We start from the raw sequence: 21,924 nt of genomic DNA on the forward strand, positions 1-21,924 counted from the left end.
ACTGCAGCTACACTGGCAGCTTGACCATGCTTTCTAGTGCGATCATATTGCGTTTGTGCAGAACTGGGTTTTCGCGCCCAAACCACAGGAAGTCCATACAAGGTTATAGAAACCCTAATGAGGCTGAGGTGACAATCTAGTTTAAAAAAAAAAATGTTAGAAAAATTACAGTGGGCGCATTTCTCATATTCTTATGCAGGTATTGAAAAAATGTATGGTCTGACAAAGGGGGGGTCACGGGCACCCCAGGACCCCTCCCCCCAGCTACGCCCCTGCATTTGCAAATCAAGTGACCCCTACTATAGGTCATGACCCCTGAAATTATGGGAACCCCTGACATAAATAAAATAATAAAATAAAATAAAATAATGTGTTAACATGGCAGCATGTTGGTGTAGTGGTTAGCGCTGTCGCCTCACAGCAAGAAGGTCCGGGTTCGAGCCCCGTGGCCGGCGAGGGCCTTTCTGTGCGGAGTTTGCATGTTCTCCCCGTGTCCGCGTGGGTTTCCTCCGGGTGCTCCGGTTTCCCCCACAGTCCAAAGACATGCAGGTTAGGTTAACTGGTGACTCTAAATTGACCGTAGGTGTGAATGGGAGTGTGAATGGTTGTCTGTGTCTATGTGTCAGCCCTGTGATGACCTGGCGACTTGTCCAGGGTGTACCCCGCCTGGGATAGGCTCCAGCTTGCCTGCGACCCTGTAGAACAGGATAAAGCGGCTACAGATAATGAGATGAGATGAGATGAGATGTGTTAACATACTTTGTTACTATTACATATTATCTCATCTCATTATCTCTAGCTGCTTTATCCTTCTACAGGGTTGCAGGCAAGCTGGAGCCTATCCCAGCTGACTACGGGCGAAAGGCGGGGTACACCCTGGACAAGTCGCCAGGTCATCACAGGGCTGACACATAGACACAGACAACCATTCACACTCACATTCACACCTACGCTCAATTTAGAGCCACCAGTTAACCTAACCTGCATGTCTTTGGACTGTGGGGGAAACCTGAGCACCCGGAGGAAACCCACGCGGACACGGGGAGAACATGCAAACTCCGCACAGAAAGGCCCTCGCCGGCCACGGGGCTCGAACCCAGGACCTTCTTGCTGTGAGGCGACAGCGCTAACCACTACACCACCGTGCCGCCTATTACATATTACTGATCTTAAAAATAATAATGTTAACAAATGCAGGAAATAATGTTAGCAAAGTAAAGTAATAATGTTCATTTCCCAAAAATACTCTGTCTTGACCAATGTTTTGGCACCTTTTTTTTTCATATAAACTTTGTTCTAGAGTTCTATTTTATGACTTCGACATTATCAAGTCAGTACAAAAACATTTTAGAGTTCTAACATTTTTTTTCCAGCACAAAATTAAATGTTACAGGAAAAAAAAAATGTTTGTAACTGAGCAGTATTATATAAGAGCGCACTTTTCAGATTAAAAAAGAAAACATAATGAAGGCTGCTGGGTTTTGGTGCAAAATGAAGAAGCGAGTGTGACAGTCAAAGTGTCCAGAAGAACTGTGGCTGGTTCTGGAAGATGCTCAGTAAAACCTACAGCTCATTTCTGCATAAAACTGCACTCACTGGACCTCAGACTTTTGGGGGGTTTTATACGCAAAAGATCGTCTCACACCAAATATTGACTTTGTGTGATTTGTTATGGCGTACTGCTTACTGCTTATATTCTTTTTTTAATGTTGAAATATTTCATTTCATTATTTCTAAGCGATTTTTGATCTACATCATTTCTTTACATGCGCCTAAGACATTTTGCACAGAACTGTACATATATTTTATTAAGCGTGTTTTTAATATATATATGTATGTATGTATGTATGTATGTATGTTCTAAACCTGATTTTTCATCATTTCTCAAAACTCAAACTCAGCAACTTCCATCACAAGCCACCAGACAAATGCAAATCTATCAAACTACAACAACCCGCTGGAGAATGTAAAGCAACTGCACACTAAACATCCATCTTATGTCACCAAATGGAAGATTTAGTATTAATACACACACACGTAGGCCAGTCACGTGTCACATGTGTCCTTTGGCACTAAGAGATAATTCAGAGTGTTGATTGCTGTTTGTATTTTTTCATCCCGTGTATGAAGAGAGCTCACCTTCTTTCTCATAACGTTGCTGTGTGTGTGTGTGGCCGTGCTTCATTTCTCGGGATGTTATTCCACCTTTTTTTGCACACTGTGTGTGTTTTCATCATCGTTGCAGGACATCAATCTGTCTTCTGCAAACGCACAGCGGCACCTATCAGACAGGAGGAGGCCATAAAGCCTCTTTTTCTGCATGCAACATAAAAGCCATGGCCTACACACACACACATATATATACATACACACAAGGGAAGACAATAAAAGCAGAAAACACGATAAGGAAATACGTCATACTAATTAGCCAGCTGAATTCTTTGAGGACTGTGCCGGCTTGATAAAGGACGCCAAAGCTCATTAAAGGCAAAGCAGAGTCGTAAATTTGAATTCTTTTTCACCCAGCTTTAGTCTAATCCCACTTTATGAAGTTGACTGTGTGTGTGTGTGTGTGTGTGAGAGAGAAAGGAGGGAGCACAGCACGGTGAGGCTGCAGAGGTCTCCAGCACATTCACACACTCCACAAGGCTTTGATGCCACCTAGGGTTCAGTCTGTATGCTGTTGTTTAACCATCATCCTGTATTCTCACACACATCTGTCTGTCTCTCTCTCTCTCTGACTCTTTCTGTTTTTCTCTCTGTTTCTCATTCACTGTCCCTGTCTCCCAGTATCTCTCTCTCTCTCTCTCTCTCTCTCTCTCTCTCTCTCTCTCATATCTCTATCTCTTTCATACTCGCTTGGTCTTTTTCCCCTCTCTCTCTTTGTCTGTCCATCTCTTCCTACCTGTCTGCCTCTTTACATATCTCTCGCTGACCTTCTGTTTTTCTCTCTGTTTCTCACTCACTGTCCCTGTCTCCCAGTCTCTCTCTCTCTCTCTCTCTCATATCTCTATCTCTTTCATACTCGCTCAGTCTTTTCCCCTCTCTCTCTTTGTCTGTCCATCTCTTCCTACCTGTCTGCCTCTTTACATATCTCTCACTGACTTTCTGTTTTTCTCTCTGTTTCTCATTCACTGTCCCTGTCTCCCAGTATCTCTCTCTCTCTCTCTCTCTCTCTCTCTCTCTCTCTCTCTCTCTCTCTCTCATATCTCTATCTCTTTCATACTCGCTTGGTCTTTTTCCCCTCTCTCTCTTTGTCTGTCCATCTCTTCCTACCTGTCTGCCTCTTTACATATCTCTCGCTGACTTTCTGTTTTTCTCTCTGTTTCTCACTCACTGTCCCTGTCTCCCAGTCTCTCTCTCTCTCTCTCTCTCTCTCTCTCTCTCTCTCTCTCATATCTCTATCTCTTTCATACTCGCTTGGTCTTTTTCCCCTCTCTCTCTTTGTCTGTCCATCTCTTCCTACCTGTCTGCCTCTTTACATATCTCTCGCTGACCTTCTGTTTTTCTCTCTGTTTCTCACTCACTGTCCCTGTCTCCCAGTCTCTCTCTCTCTCTCTCTCTCATATCTCTATCTCTTTCATACTCGCTCGGTCTTTTTCCCCTCTCTCTCTTTGTCTGTCCATTTCTTCCTACCTGTCTGCCTCTTTACATCTCCCTCGCTGACTTTCTGTTTTTCTCTCTATTTCTCACTCACTGTCCCTGTCTCCCAGTCTCTCTCTCTCTCTCTCTCTCTCTCTCTCATATCTCTATCTCTTTCATACTCGCTGGTCTTTTTCCCCTCTCTCTCTTTGTCTGTCCATCTCTTCCTACCTCTCTGCCTCTTTACATATCTCTCGCTGACTTTCTGTTTTTCTCTCTGTTTCTCACTCACTGTCCCTGTCTCCCAGTCTCTCTCTCTCTCTCTCTCTCTCTCTCTCTCATATCTCTATCTCTTTCATACTCGCTCGGTCTTTTTCCCCTCTTTCTCCCTTTGTCTGTCCATCTCTTCCTACCTGTCTGCCTCTTTACATCTCTCTCCCCCCTTCAGGTTAATGCTCTTTATTTGCTTTACCTGCATTATTGTGAAAGCCAATACAGAACAATCAAGTTAACAGCTAATATTATTAATAAAACATGTAACTACGCTTTGATATTTCCTCTCCTTTAGTAAATTCTCTCTCTCTCTCTCTCTCTCTCTCTCTCTCTCTCTCTCTCTCTCACACACACACTCCCAGTTTAATGTGTAACCACTATATGGATGCTAGCAGTAATCCTGAAACTCTATCTATATAGTAAATAGCTGCATTATTTTTATGATCCGTCTGTGTCTAGTCTGAGTGCATGTACACACATTCTCTCTCTCGCTCTCTCTCTCTCTCTCTCTTGCTCACTCTAATGGCTTTTATTTTAACAGCATGCCTGTTTTATTTAAGTTGATTATGCAGTCTACTAGTAGTAATAAACCATGTATAACAGCGTCTACGTATAAAGAGCAACAATCATTTTTCAGATGGTTTTATGTGCCGTGCATCTGTTAGAATATGCGATTAGAATAAAGCATGTGGCATTTCATTATCATATATGTGTAAGCGTTTGCCAGAGGGCAGGAGCGTGAGTGGCAGGACGCAGTTCCTCCGTTCTTCCCCAAGGAGAGCAGTGGAGATTTCCCACAATGTCGCTGCCTGTCAGGGTGCTCGAGATGGCTCTGCCTCGTGGAGGAAATGTCATCCTGTCTGCAAAATAAAAAATAAAAATAAAAGAGAGACGTTCTCGGTTTATATGAAAAGAGATTTGAAGCAGAAGGCGCATCGAATGACACCTGCATTTTTGACAAAATATCCCCAGCTTTCAGACAGAAATGACTGTTTAGCATAAAAATCACTTAACATCTCAAGAACGCTCTGCTTCGAGTTTGACAAGAACATTTCAGTTTGCATTTGGTAGAAAGTCAGTAGTCACACTTTAGAAGATAAAAGTCTTGTGTTTCGAAAACATTTTGAGGGAGTGGTAAGAGCATTACGCCAGTTTGAGAAGGAAACAAAATTGAAAATTATGCAAAAAGAAAGGAACTTGTTTTACAGGACAGCAGGATGTACTTCCTTGTTTTTATTTGTTTGTACATTTACTTAGCTGTCTTTTTGTCTCTCTGTCTGTATGTTTGTTTATCACAGGATGCAGTATGTAAAAAAAAAAAATTATGGCAAACATGTCTGTCCGTCTTTGTTTGTTTGTTTGTTTGTTTGTTTGTTTGTTTGTTTGTTTGTTTGTTACAGGATAGCAGCATTATTATGGCAAACAGTATTTCTTCCTTTCTGTTTATTTACCTCTTTGTTTAGTGGAATGTAAAAAAAAAAGGTAAATACTTGCATTTATATGTTTGGTTTTTTTCTATCTTTCTACAGTATTTCTGTAATTATTTAGATATTTTTTGTTTGTTTGTTTGTTTGTTTGCTTTTAATTCCAGGATAGTTATATATTATATATATGAGTGATTCCACGCTTATGGGTACTGAAATGGGGACATGAACTTATTTTTAAAAATTCACCTAAAACCATTTCTTTTTTTACCATCAGGTCACAAAACATGTAATCTTTAATGAATGATATGTTAAAATATAACTTTAATTTTCTGAGATGTAATAAAAACATATTTATATGCCAAAGTCAAGCCTATGAGTTCCAAAATGATGTCTGTTCCATTACTTCTGTTACAATTGTCCATCTCGCGTCTGTTACAAATTAATTACAATCTAGCTATCTCATCTCATCTCATTATCTGTAGCTGCTTTATCCTTCTACAGGGTCGCGGGCAAGCTGGAGCCTATCCCAGCTGACTACGGGCGAAAGGCGGGGTACACCCTGGACAAGTCGCCAGGTCATCACAGGGCTGACACATAGACACAGACAACCATTCACACTCACATTCACACCTACGGTCAATTTAGAGTCACCAGTTAACCTAACCTGCATGTCTTTGGACTGTGGGGGAAACCGGAGCACCCGGAGGAAACCCACGCGGACACGGGGAGAACATGCAAACTCCACACAGAAAGGCTCCCGCCGGCCACGGGGCTCGAACCCAGGACCTTCTTGCTGTGAGGCGACAGCGCTAACCACTACACCACCGTGCCGCCAATCTAGCTATATACCATGTTAATCTTATTGAAAGAATGTGTATGTTTATTCTACTACACATGTTTATTAATTATATTTGCTAAAACATCACCTTCCTATGTTTCAAAAAGTAATTCTACATTGTTAAAATTGAGAATCTATATGTCCACAACACTTCTGTTACGTTCTGACTTTGGCATATAAATATGTTTTTATTACATCTCAGAAAATTAAAGTTATCTTTTAACATATCATTCATTAAAGATTACATGTTTTGTGACCTGATGGTAAAAAAAGAAATGGTTTTAGGTGAATTTTTAAAAATAAGTTCATGTCCCCATTTCAGTACCCATAAGCGTGGAATCACTCATATATCAAACTCTTTAACCTTATTCACCTTATTTTTGTTTGTTTGTTTGTTTGTTTGTTTGTCTGTTTGTTTGTTTACAGGATAGTGTAATGTAAAGTATAGTATGGCGAACACTTAATTATGGTCATTTGCCTTCTTTTTTTTAATGATAGATGGATATAAAACAAATATTCCGAGTCATATTACTGTACATCAAACACAACCAGCAGCATTACCATTTTTGTTTGTTTGCTTGTTTGTTTAAAAGCAAACGTATTCAGACTTTTTCCACGAGGCCAACTTTCCAGTTTTCTAAGAACTTGTGCCGCCGCCCAACCAAAAGCAACCATCAGTAATCAAACTACTCCGACACCAGAATCATTTGTTGTGTTTTAGACGTCTGTAATAAGCACAAGGCAAATTTTTATCAGCTTTTTTAATTTATTACACAGCTGAATTTATTTAGTTTTCTTACTTATTTATTTACCGCTGGCTGACTTGATGTCCATGATGGACGACGTTACTGATGTTTTAAATTGAGTCTTAAATTGAAATAACGGATGTAGATACTGTGTTTGCTGTTGAGAGGAAGAATGTTAGAGGAAAGGTTGAAGCCAGTGTGTGCTGTGTTTACAATACTTTATAGTCAACTAAAGTACAAGACTGATTTATTAAATTACGGGTTGTTTTACAATCAGGGGACAAAGTTTGTGTCACAGGGGTCCAAAATTCAAATTGATTCAAACTGGTTCTTGTACCAGTTTTTAAGTGAAGGACAAGTTAAAGAACAGATTTCAGGTAATTTTTTGGCGTGTGTGTATGGTAGTTTTGTGTAATCTGCTATAAGATAAAGAAGATTAAGTGGAGCTTTAAGCAGGGCTGGGAGAAACAAATGAAGTGATTCTCGGAGAGGACTTTTTTTTTTTTTTGACAATTCAGAATCCACTACTTCCACAGTGCTTTTAAATATAAGGCTGTAAGCTTTGTGTTAGTCGTCTCTAATATTTATGTCCCAATATCTTGACCACATTTTAGGATGAAAATCATTTTAGATATGTTATTTTATATTGAAAAATTAGCTGTCTCGGAGAGGACTTTTTTTGACACAATTACATACTAATTTGATCAAAACAGTCTGAAAACTTGCTGGCGTTCAACATTAAAGCTTAACTATGTTTCCAATGATATGGAATCAAATATGTGTTTTATGGTATAAAGAATGATGTAAGTGCATCCCTTTTGGAGCTACCTGTGGTCAAAAAAGCACTTTTTCTAAATGACACGAGTAATTTTGCTAAATATGACATATATTGCCATACATTCACCAAAAATAACGCTATCACCAAATTTTTTTTTTTTGCATGGTAAATAGAGCTATCACAGGGCTACAATAAACAACCAAGTTTATTTAGTCAAGCCTTTTGATATTGAAGATAATAAGTGTTAAATGTGATTTTTAGCTTGCGTACCCTGATTGTAAAACAACCCTTAACTAATGAGTCATTCTATCACTGTCCACATGCTGACTTGGTGATAGAGTATTGTTTGTTTATGAAATTGATACAGAATCGCGATACGAAGCAATTATGAGTTTAATAAGAAATAAAACACCTGGGGGTTTTACAGTTATAGGAAAATAATCAGTGACGGACAGGGTGGTGTGATGTGGCAAGTGGCATCACTGTTACCACACTGAGTTTGTTTATTTTCCAATAACAGCATGTCCTGAAGTGTTTTATTCTTCTTACCGTCAGCAATTGATTCAAATCCCTGAACACACAATGCATTTTATCCATTTATGGTTGCATTTAATGTTGTGGAGCATCCCAGAGACAATGTAGTTACTATTATGACTTACATTATAACATTCCCTCACTACCGTCTCATTCTCTCTCTTAAATTTAACTGTATACACTGACATTCGACACTGCTGTTTATTGTCACGCCTCACCTCAAAGTCACAGCGTTCAGAAGCCAGAAACAGGCAAAGATTAAACACCGTTTTCTTTCCTGCCGTCTTATTCCTCTCAACTATTTCACACTTCTGAGCAGTTTTGCTGCATTATATGCGATCCTGCCAGCGGCAGCCATGTCTCAGCTGTAACTCACAAACCGAAACGAGTCATCTTCTGTCCCCTGGAGGAAAAAGATGGGAGGAGGGACGCTCAGCAGGACCTGCAAATCAGTCCCCCAGATGTCCTGGGGCACTTCCTCAGGGACACGCTCTAAATCACCCAAAAAAAAAAAAAAGACTAGAAGGGGATATAGAAAAGGGAGGGGTGCTTTAGCCTAACTAAGACATTTAGCATGAGGTGGTTTCTCATTTAAGTACCGAGCGGCCATGGCGATAACGTACGGCGCCGCAGGTAATTGGAAAATTGGCAGGCTTGTCAGGGAGATTTGGTGGATGGCACAGGCAGATCAGGCACTTGCACGCTCACGAGGTGTGAATTTATATCTGTCCAAGGGCCAGCAGCGACAAAGTGTCCAGAGTTCAAGAAAAAGAGGTGCATTTTTCATAAAGGGCCTCGCTGTATATCAAAAGTTCCCTCCAGACAGAGCGACTCTGGAATGTGACACAGCCGGACGGAGTGAAATAAAAAGCCTGCACACTCTGTTAAATGGATTTCTCTCTTCTGCAGGTCTAAGATTTGAATTATATTGTCATACAGAGTTTGATGGTCCCCCATCAAGGCCATACAACATCTTCAAACACTTTATATAAAGCCTGGTTTCATAAATCTATATAACTATGCTTGTAATTCTTGGTTATTTGGTAATAGTGCTTTATAAACTCAAGTAGCGCCTCTTAAAACTCCACTAAAGTGCACCGATGGACTTGTACAGTGTTTGTGTGCAGGAAGTCTTGACCGCTACGCTTGTGGTTATGTTCTACCGTATAAGGTTCTGGATGGTTGCGAGTTCAAATCCCAGCAATACAGTATAATGCACATATTATATTTACACTGACTGCTGCTGTAGTACCCTTCAAAATAATCATAATTCACAACTTTTTAGTAATGCTAAAGTGAGCATCACCTCAATTATCAAAAGTATACAAAGAAAGATATCGTTAGCTGGCTAGCAAACTTAGCCAAATGCTGTTGGGTTTCAGTAACTTGCAAGATTCTGGGGGCGTCGTGGCTCAGGTGGATAAGGCGCCATACCATGAATCTGGGGACCCGGGTTTGATTCCGACCCGAGGTCATTTCCCGATCCCTCCCCATCTCTCTCTCCCGCTCATTTCCTGTCTCTACACTGTCCTATCCAATAAAGGTGAAAAAAGCCCAAAAAATATCTTTAAAAAAAAAAACTTGCAAGATTCTTTGGCCTAGTTAGCTATCTAGGTATCTAGCTATCAACCCTACGTCTTACACATTACTGTGGCCTTTCATATATTTAACACAGCATACAATCAGTATTGAACATTGACGTGACATCTTAAATTTACTACAGAGCTTTCATACTGGAAAAAAAAAAAAGCTCAGTCAGCTGGCTAATGGCTAAGTTATGCACATTTCCACAGGTTGGATGTTGAAATGCAGTTTTTGGGTTTGTTGGTGTTTTTGACAGGTTTTGGCTCATATAATTTGCAGATTATCATCACACTTTTTCCTTTGACATATTTAAAACTGAAGAAAGCTGATAAATTGGCTAAAATCTGTCTCCATTGTCTCAGGCATTGCTGCTAAGCATGTTGCATGTGAAGCGTAGACTTTCGCTTTATTTTTGATTTGTGGTGTTGAAAATGAATTCTTAAAAATTTGCACATGCTTCACAGTCTTCTGGGGTTGAATGTATTATTATTATTATTATTATTATTATTAATAACACCCTGGGGAGGTTTTCCAGGCATGTCCCCCTGGGAGGAGGCCCCAGGGAAGACCCAGGATATGCTGGAGGGACTATGTCTCTTGGCTGGCCTGGGAACGCCTTGGTGTTCTTCCCGAGGAGCTGGCCGAGGTGTCTGGGGAGAGGGAAGTTTGGGCTTCCATGCTCAGACTGCTGCCTCCGCGACCCAGCCCCGGATAAGTGGATGAAAATGAGATGAGATTATTATTATTATTATTATTATATTAAAAATAAATGTAGCAAAATTGAAGTGTTTTTTTTTACTCATATGTAAATAAAAGCACTGTTATAAATTGTATTCAAGAAAGTAATTGTAATGACATGTTTGGACAATGAGGAACTGGAGCCAGGCGCAACAATTCAAGGCGCACTTTATTAACTTTCACTTTTCAGAGAATACTACGGAAACCTGTTGGGGAACACAGCTCTCTCTCGCTCTCGTTGCTGGCTATCTGGAAGACACACAGAGACACATGTTAATAGGCAGCCAGTAATTAGACACAGGTGTAACTCATCACATGTTATCTGCTGGTTCAACCTGACTCCTTGTCGTTCACAGCCAACGCTCAACCACACCCTCGCTGCCACATACTCCTACCGCCCAACTCAGGCCGGGGAGCTGTTTGACCTGCAGCTGACTACCCCACAGTGGGAGAGATAACCTGCCACCACCATCTGCACCCTGGGCCTGTGGACCACCTCGAACTTGAAGGGCTGAAGGGATACCAACAAGTGATTTGCGCATTGGCATCCTTCATGCGGTGGAGCCACTGGAGCGGGGCATGGTCGGAATAGAGGCTGAAAGGGCATCCTAGCAGGTAGTACCAGAGAGTGAGGACCGCCCACTTGATGGCCAAACACTCCTTCTCTGTGGTGCTGTACTTTGACTCTCGCATCAAGAGCTTGCAGCTGATGTACAGCACCAGGCACTCCTCCCCTCCACCACCTGGGACAAAACTGCCCCCAGCCCTCTGTCCAATGCGTCGGCCTGTAAAACAAAAGGGAGAGAAAAGTCAGGTGAATGCAACAGCAGGTCCCTGCACAAAACTACTTTAATTTGAAGAAAAGCCCATTCGCACGGCTCCATGCTCCATCCACTGGACCAGATCTGGTGCCCTCTTTTTAGTGAGGTCAGTCAGTAGGCTGGTGACATCTGAAAAATTAGGCACAAACCACCTATAATAGCCAGCCAGCCCCAGCAACTACTTCACCCCCTTTTTGGTCTTAGGTCTCGGGCAGGCTACAATTGCTGCTATCTTATCAATTTGGGGACACACCTACTCATGACCCAAGTGGAAGCCCAGATACCATGCTTCCACCTGCCCAGTTGCACACTTCTTTGGGTTTGCAGTGAGCCCAGCGCACCTCAGTGACCTCAGGACAACCCTTAGATGTTGTAAATGCTGCTGCCAATCATTACTATAAATAATAATGTCATATAAATAGGCAGCCTCATACATGTTGTAGGGATGGAGGATTCGGTCCATGAGACGCTGAAACGTCACCGGGGCCCCAAACAACCCAAATGGAAGGGTGACGAATTGGTCTAAACCAAATGGAATGGAAAAGGCGGGGGGGTTTCCACAGGATAATGGAGTCAAGGGGATCTGCCAGTATCCCTTTGTCAAATCCAGTGTTGAATAAAAGCGAGCCATGCCTAACTGGTTGAGCAGTTCATCAATGCAAGGCATCGGATATGCGTTAAATTTAGACACTGCATTGACCTTTCTGTAGTCCCCACAGAACCAGGCCATCCCATCAGTCATGGGAACTAAGACCATTGGACTGCTCCAGTCACTGTACGACTCCTCAATTACTCCCATGTCAAGTATCGCCTTGTGTTCATCCCGAACCATATTTTTCTTGTGCCCAGGGAGCTGATACAGGTGGCTGCACACCACCACACCTGGAGGAGTCTCAGTGTAGTGCTCTTTGAGGTCAGTGTGACCAGAAAGAGGTGAGAACACATCACAGAATTCCTCCTGCTACCTGACAACCTGTGCTCTCTGGGACAGTGAGAGGTGATCTCCACAGGGGACCAGGATGAATTGGGCAGCACCTTTTGGACTTACCTCTGGTCCCAGCTCTGCCCTCTCTGAAACTACCATCGCCAGAGCCACAGGAACCTCTTCTCTGCACAGTTTCAGGAGATTGAGATGGCAAATTTGACATGCATCATCCCAGTCTGTGTGCCTGACCTCATAGTCGACTTCCTCAATTCACCTTGCCACTTGGCGAGTAATTTTGAGCTTGACATTGGCAGTAAAATGAGTATTTTTTTTTTTTTTACTTTTATATCTCCTGGTGCTAATTTTGTTAGCCGTGTCCCTGTTTGATTGTAGCAAATTCTCCTGGGTGATGTGACTCAGTGCATGGAGTTTTGCTCTCAGGTCAAGAACGTATTGAATTTCATTTTTGCTTTCAGAAGGTCCTTCCTCCCAATTTTATTTTATGATGTCCAAGATGCCACAGGGCTTGCACTCATACAGCAATTCAAATGAGGAAAGCCTGGGGGAGGCTTGTGGGACCTCACAAACTGCAAACAACAGAGAGTCTAGCCATTTATCTTAGTTTCTAACATTCTGAACGAACTTACGAATCATGTTTTTAAGCATTTGATTAAAACGTTTGACCAGCCCGTCCATTTGCAGATGGTAAACACTGGTACGAATCAATTTGATACCCAATAATTCGTACAGTTCAGGCAGTGTACATGACATAAAAGTAGTGCCTTGATCAGTCAGGATTTCTTTCAGAATCCTGACTTGGGAGATAATGCAAAAGAGTGTCTCCGCAACATTACATGCAGAGATATTGTAAAGAGGCACTGCTTCCAGGTATTGCGTTGCATAATCCACTATGACTAATGCGTGCAGATTGACCTAATGGCCTGACAAGATCCATGCCAATTCTTTCAAAGGGGATCTCAATTAATGGTAATGGGCGCAATGGTGCTTTTGACATGGCTGCTGGATTTACCAGCTGGCATTCACGACAAGCTGCACACCACCTGCGGACATCGGCATGAATTCCTGGCCAATAGAAATGAACCATGAGACGATTTAGTGTTTTGGCCTGACTGATATGCCCAGCCATGGGATTATGATGAGCTGCATGGAATAAAAGTTATGGCTATGGCTTTTTGGGAGCCTCTGGCTCTTTGGGACCAACAGCTGTCGTCCCCACCTTAGTCTGAGTGTCCTGCATCACTGCATACTTTTGTATCCTTAATAATACAAAAATATGGAAAGGAAAGCACAACATTAGGCTGGAGGCTTTGACCATCAATTGCTTTCACTTGGTAAAAACATGATCAAGCATGTTTCAGAGACTCAACATGCATCTGTTCCAGCAGGAAATCCCCAGAGAGAGAGGAGGGGTGGGGCCCTCCTCACTTTCTGTGTTGTCATGACATGGAACTGATGCGAATGGCCCTGGGATCACCTCCCCAGCCAATGTTGCCGTGGGATTCCCCCGTGACATGCCATCCACTACTAACTGTTTTATTGTTTTAAACCTAGGCCAATCTGTCCCCAGGATAAGTGGATGGGTGAGGCTTGGGCTAACCGTTGCCTCCACACTATGCTTTTCTCCCAGGAAATGAATAGTGATGAGCATCCATGGATATTTGTGTGCATCCTCGTGTACACACCTCACCTTCACCAATCATGCATTTCCCAGTGCCCCGCATTGAATCAGGCTTTGATGCACGGAGGTCTGATTACAACCAGAATCCACCAAAGCCTGATGTGTACTCCCTTGAATACTCACAGAGATCAGTGCATTCCTGCTTAATCGGGGGAAGCCCGCAGTGCATTAGGAATGCGAATCAGAATCCCTGCCCCTTTGCAGAAATCCTGATACCGGGAAATCCCAGCCTTCCTGCTGTGCCGGCAGACCTGCCTGGGCTTTCTCCTGATTTTTGTGGGCATGGACGGGTTTACCTGTGGATTGAGAGAGGGGTTTAGCTGCAGCACAGACACGGAAGGAGAAAAAGGTGAGGAGACACGAGGACAGACACGAGTGCAGGGAGGGGGTATCAGAGGAATTGGCCCCCGTCTCCATGGGGCTGGAGCAGGGGAAGGGCAAGGAGAGAGAGAGGGGAAGAGAAGCTGCAAGAGCACCTGCTCCTGATGGAAACACCATCAGGTGGTCCTCTGCCAGCCAGACCGCCTCCTCCAGCAACGCCACACAGTGACACTGGCTCCACGTTGAGGTCTCACTCGGCAGTTGGATGACAAATTGCTTCAGTGTCACATGATTGATGATGTCCTCCATGTCGCACTCGCCTGCCAGAGACCACCATCAGCAGGCATCTCGGAGCTGCTGCGTTAACGCAAATGGGTGGCCAACTTCACGATAGGTCAGCATGCAGAACCACTGGCGATGTTCTTCCACTGCTGACCTGTTGCGGTATAGCCCACTTTAGCTCTGGGTACTCCAGCATGCTGGTGGCTGGGTGCTGCCAAGCCATGAGCTGTGCTTCCCCTGACAGGAATGGCAATAGGTGTTGGCAGTTGGCAATTGGCCACAAGCTCGCCTCCGCAATGTGCTCAAACAGCTCGAAGGATTCTGGGTCATCATGTGGCCCCATCTTGACCAGCTGAACAGGAACACTGGCCGTGCAGGAGTGACCACTTGAGTACCTGCTGACAGGACCAAGCTCCGCACCACCTGCCGGTCCTTCACCTGGGCCTTGCACAGGGTCTGGAAGCACTGCCCGTTTGATGGACAGTCCAAGAAGCTCTTGGTGCTGGCATTGGAGGTCAACAGTGAGGGTCTGGAGGAGCTCCCCTGACTGGTTTGGACTCCATAGCGACATTTTTCCTCAAGTCCTGGGTTTCGGCACTAGTGTAATGACTTTTTATGTTTGGACAACGAGGAACTGGAGACAGGTGCGACAGTTCAAGGTGCGCTTTATTTTAACTTTGACTTTTCAGTAAATACTACGGAAAACACACACACACACACACATTGGGGAACGCAGCTCTTTCTCTCTCGTTACTGACTATCTGGAAGACACACACAGATGCATGTTAATAGACAGCCAGGAATTAGACACAGGCATAACTCATCACATGTTACCTGCTGGTTCAACCTGACTCCTTATCGTTCACAGCTGACACTCAACCACACCCTCACTGCCATAGTAATATTACAGTGAACCGTGTACTCAAGAAGTGAGAGTACATATATGGTACCAGTCAAAAGTTTGGACACACCTAATTCAATTATTTTTATTTTTATTAATTAAAAGACACATCATGTCTTAAAATAATGATGGATGATGTTTCTCTTTACTTAGTTGAACGGTTCTTGACATAATATAGATTACTACAGTTGTGGAATAGGGCTATTTACTGTATTTGTATTTTTACTATTTACTGTTTTATAATGCCAATAGTGTGTAGAGCGTCATCAAGGTAAACGGTGGCTACTTTGAAGAATCTAAAATATCCAACTTTTTTTAAGCACTTTACCACATAAATAGAGGTAAATAGTACATAATATTTCATTATAATTTTAACAGCTTAACATTTTTTAATCCCTGTATCCTGTCATGGCGATATGCCATCTTGTCCCTCTGTCGTCAGAATAATCCCATAACCCTGGTGGATGAAAACACAAAACTATTTGCATTTTCTTTTGCTGCAAGACATTTGAATAAAAGCTTACCTAATATCTTTGACTCCATTTACACTTGGTCATTTCATGCATCTTGAGTGCTACATCATTTCTCTTAACTTAGTTGAGCGGTTCTTGACATAATATGGATTACTGCAGTTTTGGAATAGGGCTATTTACTGCATTTTTATTATTTACTATTTGCTGTTTAATCTCAAACACATTAAGAAGACAATAAATTGCACCAATTAACTTTTGACGAAGCACACCTGTTTATTGAAAAAGCATTCCAGGTGACTACCTCATGAAGAACAACAACTTTATTCATCACACGCTTGTGAAATTCCTCTCTGCATTTAACCTATCTGAAGCAGTGAACACACATACCCAGAGCAGTGGGCAGTCATGCTAACAGCGCCTGGGGAGCAGTTGGGGGTTAGGTGCCTCGGTCAAGGGCACCTCAGCCCAAGGCCGTTCCATATTAACCTAACCGCATGCCTTTAGACTGTGGGGGAAACCGGAGCACCTGGAGGAAACCCACACAGACACGGGAAGAACATGGAAACTCCACACAGAAAGGCCCCCGCCGGCCGCTGGGCTCAAACCCAGAACCTTCTTGCTGTGAGGCGACCGTGCTAACCACTTACACCACCGTGTCGCCCAAGATAATGCCAATAGTGTGCACAAACAGTGGCTACTTTGAAGAATCTAAAATATCAAACATATAGATTTTTTTACACTTTTGTTTACCACATAAATAAACAAAAGTTTGCATGGTTGCACGGAGATATGAAGTTTATCTTCGAGTGAGGGAACAAGTGATATATTTTTTAACATGAGAAGACAAACTTCACATCTTTGTGTCTCTGTGTAATCTTCTTGATATGGACACATCCACACACACACAAAAAAAAAAACACAAGTTATTCAAAAGAATTTTAATTGTGAACCGGTTCACCATTTTGACAATGCATGGCTAGGCAGCGGGAAAACACTGGGAGTGATGTCATCAGAGTGAAATATCGGGAAATATGTTACTCAGATCCGTGATATATTTTGTATGAAAAATGCAAGTTTTTCAACACAAGAAGATAAACTTCATGTCTTCAAGCAAACGTGATTTTCTTTTTATTATATAGTCACATTCACAAACAAAAAGTACCCAAATTTATCAAAACTATTCATCGATTTCCTCACAAGTGATGTATAGAGCTTTATGTCACAGTTTTGGTTCTCCATGTCCTGGCTGTAGCTCGTATGAAAACTACAAGTGGTGTATTTCCCAGTAAAACACTCGTGTCCATATAATGTTTCCATATATGTTCCATATGTTATTTCATATTTTTGATGTAAATACAGAAAAACCTATGAATGAGTAGTGGGGTGTACAAACTTTCAACTGGTACTGGAATTTGTTCACTCCTGCAGTGTACAGTATAAGATACATTTGAATGAATGGTATTTGTGAAGCATTTTACACAAAATAATTCATTAATAACACTGAAAGGTTCATGTCATGTTTTAGCAGCTCTTAATAAGATGTGTGTACGGTATCAGCCCGAAAATAGCGCATCGACAAAATAATCAATGAGATGGTCCATCACAGATAAGAAAGGCTGAGGTTTCCTAAGAGGGGTTGTCATTTTTTTTTTTTGTGTGTGTGTGTGTGTGTGTGTGTGTGTGTGTGTGTGTGTGTGTGTGTGTGTGTGTGTGTGATACAGCTGCCCTTCCAGGGTAGGATGGAGGCAGTGTGTGGTTGGGAATAGGTAATCACACATGGCTGGCTGTAGATGTGTGTATTAACCTCAGGAAGAGGGGATAATTGCATCTGTCAGACTCATTTAACTGTCGAGATGGCCGTCGTTTTCTATTTGTGTCTTGCTCTAAATCTTGGCGAGCTTTAAGTGACTCCGGCATGATGACCATGCGCTGTTGTATCTTCTGAGTATTTGTTGCTTGGCTGAGGTTGAAAAGATGCCATATTGATTAAAGAGAAAAGAAGAGGCTGAGGGAAATATAGTCAATGTATCATGGTGTGTGTTAACAACTTTGCAGCAGTGTAAGCAATTAAATAATTATCAAGATTTTCACTTTTAGCCTTCAGTAATTAATAAAAACTTTCAAAATACGGTCTCCGTTTTGCAGTTTAAGAATACACAAGCTTTCATGGCTTATCGTACACTCTGAACTCAGCTTCCTAACAAACCGGGATATGTGAAGAAAAGAATTTCACTGTATTTTACTTGTTTGTGACAAAAAGACTATGTATTTAATTCTCAGTATTGCATTGTATAGTATATAATATTCCATTGTGATTTTAACAGTGGTGTAGTGGTTAGCGCTGTCGCCTCACAGCAAGAAGGTCCGGGTTCGAGCCAAGCGGCCAGCGAGGGCCTTTCTGTGCGGAGTTTGCATGTTGTCTGCGTGGGTTTCCTCCGGGTGCTCCGGTTTCCCCCACAGTCCAAAGACATGCAGGTTAGGTTAACTGGTGACTCTAAATTGAGCGTAGGTGTGAATGTGAGTGTGAATGGTTGTCTGTGTCTATGTGTCAGCCCTGTGATGACCTGGCGACTTGTCCAGGGTGTACCCCGCCTCTCGCCCGTAGTCAGCTGGGATAGGCTCCAGCTTGCCTGCGACCCTGTAGAACAGGATAAAGCGGCTACAGATAATGGATGGATGGATTTTAACAGTTTAAAGGTTCTACTTCTATTGCTGTTGGAGTTTTGAGATGTTTCGCTGCTGCACACACCATGTATCCTATGTGTAAATGTTTTGCCTGAGATAAAATCCATCCCGCATTTTACAATTCCAGAGATTGCCGAAGCAAGTGAGCAACAATATCATGTGACCATCATGGGATGCGTTTGACCTACTTTTAACCAAAACAAGTCAGCGTGGGTAAACATGGCAAACTAAAACTAAGCTAAAAGCCAGCGGAAAACAAAAGGAAAGCCTGCTGAGTGAGTGCAACTGCAAGACAGAGCAAGGTTTCATGACATGCCTAAGAAGATTCCGGGTTCAAAACCCCATGGCCAAGGGGGCCTTTCTGTGTGGAGTTTGCATGTTCTCCCTGTGTCTGCATGGGTTTCCTCAGGGTGCTCTGGTTTCCCCCACAGTCCAAAGACATGCAGATTAGGTTAATAATAGGGTTGTACAAGACTGCGCATACTTAGTCCTGGTCCCAAGCCCAGGTAGATTGAAGGCCCAGTGTAAGATTAGCGTGAGCTAAACTGGTTATTAACGTTCTAAAAATAAAAGTCTTGTCATTTTTCTGGATGGATAACTAAATCATTCTAGCTAGTGCTTAGCTATTTTAGCCTTAAAATGCATGGGCTCGACTCCACAGTAACGAGTATGGATTTATACACCTAAAGTTTTGATCTTACAGAGAAAGAAATGAGAAGACAAAAGCAGTAACAGAGAAAAGATATATTTGTCTTTTGTTTCACAGATCTGTTCACGAATGTCATTCACAAATTACATACCTGCGATTCAAAACTCTTGAGGTCGATGCAGAGTCACGATGTTTTCCGCGTGTCGCCATCTTGATGTGATGCAGTTCCAAAGTTATGCTAATTAGTTCAAGCTCCTTGCATTCGACTGTCTCTGTAGGGCCATACTGTTTACCTCAAGGGGGAGGATATTCAGTCCTAAAATGGAGAAAATCAACCCTCAGCACATCAAAATGATCACATCTCATCCACATGATATTGTTCTTGCGAGACATCGGAAAATGCCATGCACAATAAAAAAATGTTTAAATTTCAGATGACTTTGCAGTCAGTACCTTTAACATTTTCTTTACCGTTTTTTTTTTTTTTTTAAATCCCTGTATCCTGTCATGGCGATATGCCATCTTGTCCCTACGTCTTCAGAATAAGAATACCTGGTGGATAAAAACACAAAACTATTTGCATTTTCTTTTGCTGCAAGACATTTGAATAAAAGCATACCTAATGTCTTTGGCTCCATTTACACTTGGTCATTTCATGCATCTTGAGTGCTATGTACTTGCCAACCCTGAAAAGGAGCAAGGAATAGTTGATGACCCTTTGTTCACACACAAAAAAATTGTGGCTGAAATTTCAGCCGAAAAAATATCTCATCTCATCTCATTATCTCTAGCCGCTTTATCCTTCTACAGGGTCGCAGGCAAGCTGGAGCCTATCCCAGCTGACTACGGGCAAAAGGTGGGGTACATCCTGGACAAGTCACCAGGTCATCACAGGGCTGACACATAGACACAGACAACCATTCACACTCACATTCACACCTACGGTCAATTTAGAGTCACCAGTTAACCTAACCTGCATGTCTTTGGACTGTGGGGGAAACCGGAGCACCCGGAGGAAACCCACGCGGACACGGGGAGAACATGCGAACTCCACACAGAAAGGCCCTCGCCGGCCACGGGGCTCGAACCCAGGACCTTCTTGCTGTGAGGCGACAGCGCTAACCACTACACCACCGTGCCGCCCGCCGAAAAAAATATCTCTAATAAATATAGTTTATTGATATTAACTTGTCTTAACTTTGATATTAACGTGTCTATTGTTCGCGGTCAAACATACATTATTTTAGATGAATGAACTAAAAATGTCCTCTGATTCCCCTGACAGAAAATGAGAATCGAGCAGGAAAATCGGATCAAGACGAGACGAGAGCACCAGCCAAAACATTACTAATGCTGAGATGGGGGGAAGGGGGCGGGGCTTCCGTGGGGCATCAGATAATATTGGAGTGTTTGATAAAACCTGCACAACTGTCAATCATTCCAGATTCACATGATGATTAGCTCATCCTTGCTGATTTTATTGGAGGATAAAAGAAGACTGTATTTCATGGCACATGAAATGTCCAGGTGTAAACATGCTTTTTCTGATTCTATTCAGGAGGAAGAGGAAGCGCGTGAAGCTGAAGAGGAACCTGTTAAAGAGGAAATGGCTGAGCAGGAGATCCCAAACTGAATTACCTCACTGCCACTCTGTCCACACTGTCAGTGCAGACACCTTCAGTTCCTGTTTGAATTTGTTTTGTATTTTTTTTTGTGTGTCGGATTTTATATGTGTGCTCACAAATACAACATCAAGGCATTTTGTTGAGCAGAGTAATGCAGGCTCATTTACAGTGTGATCGAGCTGTTAATACATAATTTCAGATTTTATGTGAGAACTTGAAGGTAATTGCACTGACATTGTTTTTCAACACCATTTACTAGTTAGAATCTGTGAACTTACGCGAGTCATGAACTGACATGAAGGGAATTTTTTCCTACACTAAACAACCACGGCCCAAGCTGAATGTGAACATCTTGTGTGATATATTATCATACTATACTAATGTCATGTTAACAATATCTTTTCTTTTTGTACAGAGAGAAATTTACTATTGTTAAATATTCTTTTATTCTCAAGTTTCATGTTTGCATTTGTTTTGTATGATTTTTTTTGTATCCATCTTCATGTACGTGCTCAAGAGTGAGCACCTATGAGAGTGATTAATAACACTCAGATAACAGAGCAAACACTATTTTTGCATTTGTACAGTACTCTATATGAAATGCTGGGTGTCCTACGCACATGGCCTCATATTTTGCAGGTAGTCATAAATTTATAAATTCTTGCTTTCATCTGACTGTGTTGCAGATTTACACTTTGCCTGCCACAAGAGTTTACACAAGAGTCTGTATTTAGGTACTTTGTAAATGTGTAATTCTTAATAAACAAGAATAAACAAGAATAAACGGTCATATTTAATGCTAAACCAGCCTTCTGATCCAGGGGTTTCCAAGATCCAGCCCAACTACTTAAAAAAATATCAGACACTGGAAAATAAAATTAATTTTTTTTCTTTTTCTTAGTTGTTGCATTACGTTACATGGCATTTAGCAGATGCTCTTATCCGGAGCGACGTACAACAAATGCAAAAGTCAGGTACAAGAAGTGCTGAACTTCTCAACAAGAAAGTTCTAGTGCCAACTGAACAAGTGACAGAATAATACT

At 42.1% G+C, this 21,924-nt stretch overlaps 1 protein-coding gene across 5 annotated transcripts in view; it reads left to right on the forward strand.

Annotated features, from left to right (window-relative positions):
- Positions 1 to 21,605, forward strand: part of phf14 (PHD finger protein 14) — a 284,756-nt gene extending 263,151 nt beyond the window's left edge. For all 5 annotated transcript variants that reach the window (XM_060904723.1, XM_060904724.1, XM_060904725.1 and 2 more), the window contains one exon: positions 20,815 to 21,605. In XM_060904723.1, the coding sequence (XP_060760706.1) occupies positions 20,815 to 20,889 (75 nt within the window). In that variant the 3' untranslated portion in view covers positions 20,890 to 21,605. The remainder of the gene's footprint in view (positions 1 to 20,814) is intronic.
- The last annotated feature ends 319 nt before the right edge of the window (positions 21,606 to 21,924 follow it).

The sequence above is a fragment of the Neoarius graeffei genome, chromosome 22 (assembly GCF_027579695.1).
Source record: "Neoarius graeffei isolate fNeoGra1 chromosome 22, fNeoGra1.pri, whole genome shotgun sequence".
Classification (NCBI taxonomy): Eukaryota; Metazoa; Chordata; class Actinopteri; order Siluriformes; family Ariidae; genus Neoarius; species Neoarius graeffei.